Source organism: Aethalodelphis obliquidens, unplaced genomic scaffold (assembly GCF_003676395.1).
Source record: "Aethalodelphis obliquidens isolate GAN/ISIS:26980383/991018 unplaced genomic scaffold, ASM367639v1 scaffold3, whole genome shotgun sequence".
Lineage (NCBI taxonomy): Eukaryota > Metazoa > Chordata > Mammalia > Artiodactyla > Delphinidae > Aethalodelphis > Aethalodelphis obliquidens.
The window spans coordinates 68,271,360-68,279,479 of record NW_020837947.1 but is presented as its reverse complement, the minus strand read 5'-3'; the positions used below and the strand labels follow the sequence as shown (position 1 = coordinate 68,279,479).

Genomic DNA, 8,120 nt, shown 5'->3' with positions numbered 1-8,120 from the left:
GATGCCGGGGCTGGGGCTGCTGAGCGCCGGCCCCTGGACGAAGAGCGCGAGCAACCGCGCAGCTGCCAAGCGATCGAGCGCCGTGCCGCGCCAGGGGAGTCCCGTCCCACCTCGGCCGAGTGGGGACCCGAGGACACGGTTAGCCGAGCAGATCGGAGGCGGCCTCAGCCCGGCTCCAGCCCTGCGCACCTTCCCGGTGGCCGGGGCCCCGGGAGACAGCCGGGGAAGGGAGAAACGGCGGCGGGAGGGCGGGGCGCTCTCCGCCCCCTGAGGCCAGCGCTCTCTCTCAGCGTGCTGGGGTTGCTCGGCGCCCCGGTCGGAAGGACGTGCCCAGCCTTAGCCCTGAGCCGTCCGCCGCGCCCGCCGCATCCCTGGCGCGGCCCTCTGGCTCTGTTAGCAGGCACAACCCAGCGCCCTTCCTGCCACCAGGCCCTGCTATTTCAAGAATTTTAGGGGGAAAAAAAAAGTGCAGTAGCGAGTTGGGGGCCGGGGCAGCCCGGGAAACTCGTGAAGCAGGCAGGCAGGCGCGGCCTGGATGCAGCGACCTCTGTCTCCTAAGGGTCTCCCCGGCTTTATTGATCGCAGGGGTGGGGTGGGGGGCTTTTTCTGTCTCCCAGATTTACTCTGAAATCGAGTCTCTTGGGACTGAAGGTCCATATGATTGTATCACGTCCATAGCAGTCGCACTGTGTCCAAAATGGGCAAGGGCACTCGCGGCGCAGACACTGAGGTCCCCAGAGACGCCAAGTCTCTTGGCCCCGGGGCTTATGCTTGTTTTCTCCATGGAACGGGCCTCCGAATTCCCCCAGGAACGTCTCAGTAAGTAGGGGTGTGTGTGCGCGTGTGTGCAATGATTCCCGTGAACTGACAGTGTTATTACAAGAACAAATGGACGTAAGTACAATACGTCATGTGTACTTGTTGATACACTTTTTTAATGGATAAGAATGAAATTTCTGAGGTCTCGAAGACAAGGTCGACTTGTCAAGGGAAAGTATTTCCAGTCCTCATTTAATTAAAAAAACCTGCACTTCTGTAGAGATTCGATGGACATTCCAGCTAGCTCCTTAGACGATTTTGGTGATCAGAATTGAATCTGCATGCATTCTCATAATAGAACACTTGTCGTACGAACTGCCATTGCAGGTCACTCTTCCTCAAAACTGTAAGCTTCCTCAAGTCAGGGATAGTTTTCATTCACCTTTGATTTTCCCCATATCAAGCAGTGCCTGCGCATAAGTACTCAATAAATGGTCATTAATTACACCACTCACCCCTAGTCCTTACACTTTCTGTAGATTCTAATACGGAGGAATGCAGGAAGGGGAAGGTGGGGGGAAAGATACCAAATAAAAGTGAAGGACTTAGTCTTCCAAGCTGAGGGACATTTGCAAGTCAGTGATAATGCTCAGAATCAATTTGCTAATCAAATCTTTTTGGTTTTAGGGCTATCATGGGCAGGAAGTGGAAATGACCTACATCCTTGGGCTTTTTGTTTTTAATCAATAAGTGGATACATTTCTCTTTGGATATATTTTCCTTTCTTCTTTTTTTTTTCTTTCTTTCTATAGATTAGGTGTGGTGTAAACCATAATGCTTGAAGTGAAAATGTGTCTTGCTAGCCTTTGATGTCCTTGAATTTACTGGTATATGTGGCTAATCTCATATTTCTCATTTTTTATATTTTAACGGTTATCCTAAGATAACATACATTGGAGAAATCTTGTTTGGACATCTAAAATACTTCACTTGGGAGAGTGAGCTGCAAATATTAAAATCCATTAGCTGCCTTAATTGTTGCTTTTTAAGCTCTCAGTGATACTTTTACATCTTTGTTCCTTAGCCCTTGAGTGTACTCCCCAGCCTCTTCCATTTGTAACTATTTGAAGAACCTGTATTGTTAATATGTAATATCAGCACACATACGCTGTACTATTATTTTAGCTGATAATGGCTTTTATAAGGGGTTCATTTGTGCCCACTCATCTTATATAATGGCACTTAAACATCACCATCACTTATGCATTACAAACATTCATTCTGGACAACATACTGTCTAGAACATTTTCTATTAATACTAGAAATCTCCAGATGCCTCATCACTATCATTCTTTCTGAATTTCTGTAGACAAGTTGTAAGAAAGATTAGCCTTTTGTCTAATTTTCGACTACTAACAAAATATTTGTTTTATTCTGAACTTTAGTAAGCACTTGAATTTTTGTACTACTTCTACTGTTCTGTTCAAGTGCCAAGTGTTCATTCTTTCCAGGTTGTAAATAAAATATGGTTCAGAATGCCATCTCTATTTGCAGCACCAGGAAAAAATGCTGTTGAATCTGTAATAACTCTCGATAACCTTGTTCTTTTATTTTAGCGACTTCCCCTCCGTTGTGATTTTTAATGGAGTGCTTATTGCTGTCTTTTTTTTTTTTCTTGACCTACTTTCTTTTCAAGAGCTTCCATATAGAGCGTGTTTTATGTGGCGGTGATTTCTGTAGTGTGCAGGAGAGTCTTAAATCGCGGCGGAACAGATTAGTTGGCTATCACTTATTCCAGAAATGTTTTCGTGGTTTAAAAATCACCTGGTTCCAACGTCCACAATTTCACAGTCTGAAATCTTTTAAGCTATGCTTTTCATGAGTTTGCTCCGTTCTCCAGACTGAGGATTGGACCTCATTCTGCTCTGACCCAATTGTTATTTTTCTTTGTTGCCTCAACCCCCTAGAGATTGTGTTTCCAAGGGAGAGGCGTTCTTGGGACTGACGAGGAGGGGAGTGGGACGAGATCTGGTACCTCAGGCACTAGATCCCTCCTCCCTCTCCTGGCGAGAAGTCGGAGACAATTTTGACAGTTCATAGTCCCGCTTTGGCTCTCACGCTCTTGGTCCATGGGTGGGTTTTACCTGCTTCCACTTCCCCTGCCTCTGGCCTGCCTTCGGGCCAATCGCAAATGCAGCCCTTGCCCCAGCCCACCCAGAGCTCTCCCTCACCCGTCCTCTTGGGGAACTGGGGCATATGTCCGTAGAAGGCTTCGGAGACTGGGGAAAGCCACGCCGGGATCCGGACGGTCGAGAAGAGAGCCCCTCCCCAGGCTTTTCCCCGCGTCGCGGCCCTCACGTGACCGAGAACAGGCCTCCACCGGCCCGCCCATTTCGTCCGCTGCTGCCCACTTCCCGCTGGGGGTAAGTAAACCGCGGTTTTCCGTACCGCCCAACCCCGCCCTCCTCCTTTCCCCTTCCCTTCACCTCCCTCGGGTTCCCTCGCGCCACTCTCCCCGCCCCCCATCCTCCCCACCGGGCCCTTTGTACGTGCTCGGCGGCGTGCGAGCGCGCCCGGCACGTGACCCCGCCGAACGTGGCATTGTGTTATCACGTGACCCAGGTGCGTACGCGACGGAGCGGGGTGTGAAGATGGCGGACGAAGAGGCCGAGCAGGAGAGGTTGAGTCGCGGCGGAGGCGGCTGCGCCGCGGAGCTGCAGCGCCTGGGTGAGCGGCTCCAGGAGCTGGAGCGACAGCTGCGGGAGAGCCGGGTGCCGGCCGTGGAGGCGGCCACGGAGTACTGTCAGCAGCTGTGCCAGGTGAGGGCGCCTGGGGTCCCCTCCCCCTTTCCCCCTGTTAGAGGGGGAAGAGGGCGAGCGAGCGCTTGGCGGCCGTGCGGTGGTCCTCGCTGCTTTGGCACCGTCTGCGCCGCCGCCCGGGCGGGAGCGGGGGAGTACGAGGAAGGCGCCTTTGTGTGGCTGCCGTTGTGGCGGTTGTTGTCGGCGGCTCCCGGCTGGGGGAAGGGAGTTGTGGTCAGGGCGGAAAATCCCCCCTCCCCTTCCCTTCCCCGAACTCGGGACTGCGCGGTCCCCGCGGCCGAGAGATGCAGACTGCGAGGACTGGAGTCCTCTCCGCCGTAGGAGAGGGTAAGGGGGGAATGGAGGCCAGGTCCCCTTCCTCCTTCTCTTATTGTGCACTGGGGATTACCGCGACCCCCGCCTCTGCGCCCCCGCGTCCCACTCCAACGGGCCTCCGCCCCCACTGGTTTGATTCCTTTGCCTCCTTTTGCTTTCATCCGTCCCGCCCCTGGCCCCGTTCTCGCTGTCTCTGGGCCTTTGTTGTTCGAGTTTCGCCTTAGGACTAAAGGGGCCTTTGTTGATGTTCCGAGGAGCAGTCCCCGCCGACCCCTTCTAGCTGGGCGAGACGTTCGGGGGTAGGCGGCGCGGAGGTTGTCCCTTCCTGCCTTTACTTGTTAGGAGCACCGCTTCCTTGGTGAAGGTTGCTCTCCTCGGTGGAGAGAAGCTGTCCCTGTATGTGTATCCTAGGGTCGGATGCCGCTGTGCAGCGGCTTTTCCAGAGTCCGCTTCTCTTTTGCCTTCACCCTTGGAGGAGTGTAGTTTCCTCTCTGCCCTTCCTCTGCCGTCTCCCCACCCCCCTATTACTTGGAGCCTTCCCTGTTTGGCCTCCCGGTGGAACGGAGAAGACTGAGGTTCATGTGGACCCGTGCTCAGGTCAGTTTCAGGCCTTTCCTTCCTTTTCTTGCACAAGGACACTGCTTTCCAGTAACTGCGTTCTAACCAGGATTTGGAATGTTAATAGCACTGTTTGCTTGATAGAAATCGGGGAGTTTGTGTCTACATTTGGACTTGATTACCTACCCTCCAGTTACGTTTGAAATTTCAAGGTGCTACTGCTGCTGGCTGTGGTCAAGATTTTGGTTAGATTATCTTCTTGAGGAAGAAAAAGAATTTATACGGGTCACATTTAGAGTTAGCTTGTGAACATGTCATTATACAGAAGTTGTTTCGTTAAGATACTGAACTTAAGGTCGAACAATGGTGGACCGTTTTAGCCTGTCAGAGTAGATCACGTTTTCCCTTTTGACCTCCAAGTTCTGAAATCTTTCTTTATAAGATCAGGGGTACTTGATCCCATACCCAGAAATTCTCCATCGTTCTGTGCACCTTATTGTCGCAAATTATTTGATGGCGGTTATCTTAAAAAGCAAAACAACAAAAAAACTTTGTGAGATTGCATGGTGACTTGTCTGGGAATAAATGCAATGTGAAAACCACCCACTTAAGGTAATATAGGTCTGGTGAATACCTATGGCATAATTAGAGATTCTGTCATTCCTTTGAATCCTAGTTTTAAAGAATTGTTGAAATTTATTAATTTCACTATCCTGACCATAAACACTCATTCTTAATTGGTCTTTCAGATTTAAAAATTTATCTTAGATTAAAAAAAAAACTTTAATAAGATGCCCATGAAAGGAACTCTTTCATTTGTAAGTAAAGTTAGCTTTTCAGTCAGTGAAAAGTATTAAAGTCTAGCTTTGCTGAAAGACATTTTTCAGGTAACAGTTTCCATTGATGGATTTAAGGCTTATTGCTGTAAATAGTCTTGACCAGCAATATGTATAATCAGGATTAATAATTCTGGGAAAGTGGAATCTCATACAAGTTGGACTTAATTTGCAGTGTGTGCAACATCAGATATTTGTCACTTTAAAATTATTTTTAATGTATGAAACAGTATTCCTTTTTGTCAGCATGAAGGTAATTTCCTGTATTAGTTTTAAGTGATTAGTCTTACAACATGTAAATTGCTTTTATTGACCAGTGCTACATGAAATAGTAATAAAACAAATGCTGGGTTTGTGGATTTCAAAAATGACATATTGCATGCACTAAAATCCCACAATAATGTAAATGCATTTAAAAGTGATCTCTATTATTCGAATAGTAGAGTGTATCTGATGTTTAAAATCCCCTGTGGAACATTTTATATATATATAATTTATATATATATGATAAGTTTCCAATTTGGTCTTGCCAGATGGAAGGTAACTTGAAACAGTTGTTTCTTTAAAATTGTATCATAGCCATTATTATTAACATTTTGCTACGGGTTGAACAGAGCCGAGCAGTGGTTAACAATTACAGAATTTATTGGAGCAGTTTAAGAACAGTGCTAGAAATACTAGGAGCTCGAAATTATATCTACGTTTCTAACCTGGAGATTATCATTTAACTTTTTCTATCTAAGGTTTTCCTGTAAAACTGGGATATTCACATGCTTCAAGAAGGCAAAGATGAATAATATTTGTCAGTTAGTGAGCTTCAGAGTTAATATTCTGCAAGGGTTGATGCTTAGTGCTTTTAAATGTGAATTAGTTTATATTCTGAATTTTTACCTCAACAAAAGGTGAGTTTCTGGGGAATGTAGTGAAACCTACAGAAATAAAGTTGCTTACTCTTTCTAGTTTATAGATTTTTCTTTCTTTTTGAATGAAGTGTAGGATAGTAACAGATTTCTTGAGTTCTGAGTAGTAAAATAGAAATGAAAAACATTTAAGTTTTTCTTATTGTTAACTGTATTGTTTTGCTGTTTATATTAGGTTGCTTCCTGGAAGCATGTCCCACTTTTATATGAACGTTTGCTTAAAGCTTAAGAGTAGGAGGAAGGGAAGGTGGTAGAGGATGGGCATATGGGAGTATTTGTCAGAAAATTTTAGATTTCCTTATATCTTTACAAGCTAGCTGTAATCTGGATAATGTTTAATTTTCCTAAAAGCAACTTAGAATTAGAATATAGGATAACCAGAAATAATTTATTGCATTTATTTGTTTCAGTATCATTATATAAAAACAGATTGTAGTTGGAACTTATGGGACTGTTCCATTGTATTAGACTAGGCCAGGATTCACTCACTCATTCAGCATTCTTATTGAATACCTACACCGAGGGCCAGGCAACCATGAGCATGGTCCCTGGCTTCAAGGATCTTACAGTGTCTGGAGGAAGGTAGACAAGTAATTGTAGTAAACTGTGATTTATATCTTTTATATGGAAGGTTATTTATTTGGGAGTTTGAACAGAAGCATTCCAATAGGAGAATTGTTCTAATTGTTCTAAAAGGATTTTAAAATGATTCATTTAAAAAGTTAAGCCATCGTAATAGTTGAAGAATGATTTGTTGGAGCATGGTGTTTGTTGACAGCATTACATACTGGACTGGATGACTCGTTGATTAATACATGAGTTGTGACTGTTTATGGTTGTTTACCTTCTGGTGACAATTATTTTAAAAGGTAGAATTGCAGTTGTGGAAATATGGTTTTGTATCATACACACACGCACGCTTCTTACCTTTGTTCATACCTTAATTCATATAAGCAGCTTCTCAACTGGGCATGGTACTGTTTCCCACTACATTTCTCTCTTAAGGACATTTAGAAACACGTGGGGTCAGTTGTTCGGTTACTGCAGTGACTGGGGATGTGATAACTGGCATTTAGTGCCCATGGGCCATGGATATTACATTTTCTGAAGTGACCAGGACAGTCCCACTCCATTAAAATTTATCCCTCTGCCTAAATACCCACAAGTGCCCTTTTGAGAAACAGTGACCAGAAAGAAGAATATATTAAGATTTTTTTTGTCCTTATGCTTTTTCATGTTAATATAGTTATATTAAGAAATGCAGTTAATCTGGAGCAGATCCAGGTCAGTGCTTTTCAACCATTTATAAATGCACACACTGAGCTTCAGTGCACATTGAACTTGAAAATTTCTACTTTCTTAGCAGAAATTATGAGCAATTACTTAAACAATTACTAAAACAATTCACTTTTACTAGGTTAAGGAGGGTAGCAAAGTCAGCATACTTAGTTATCCTGATTAAAGCAGAGATTTGACCTTTTGATAAAATTGAAATTATGTGCTTTTAAGAAAGCATTTAATGCAAGGACTAGGTTTAAATGTTAGGGAATATAAGATACAGGAGACTGTAGTAGGATATAAACTAATAAGATTTAAATATCACCTCAAGACAACTGAAGACATGTCAAAAGGCTGTGTATCATTAACATATTTGCTTTATTTTTTATTCCCCTTTTTTAAATTGAAAATGTACATTAAAATGGTTTTTAAAAATTCAAAGACCAAGAAAGGGCATACACTGAAAACTTGCTCTCCTTCCCACCCTAGGCCTTCAGTCACCTTCCACAAAGACAGTCCCCTGATAGTATTTTATGTGTCTTCCCAGAAATGCTGTTTACTCTTTTTTTTTTTCCGGCACGCGGGCCCCTCACTGTTGTGGCCTCTCCCGTTGCGGAGCACAGGCTTCGGACGCG

At 44.9% G+C, this 8,120-nt stretch overlaps 1 protein-coding gene across 1 annotated transcript in view; it reads left to right on the top strand.

Annotated features, from left to right (window-relative positions):
• Nucleotides 1–3,062: 3,062 nt before the first annotated feature.
• ZNF292 (zinc finger protein 292) overlaps nucleotides 3,063–8,120 on the top strand; it is an 87,996-nt gene continuing 82,938 nt past the window's right edge. The window contains exons 1-2 of the mRNA XM_027091087.1: nucleotides 3,063–3,182; nucleotides 3,382–3,578. Of these exons, the coding sequence (XP_026946888.1) occupies nucleotides 3,411–3,578 (168 nt within the window). The 5' untranslated portion in view covers nucleotides 3,063–3,182; nucleotides 3,382–3,410. The remainder of the gene's footprint in view (nucleotides 3,183–3,381; nucleotides 3,579–8,120) is intronic.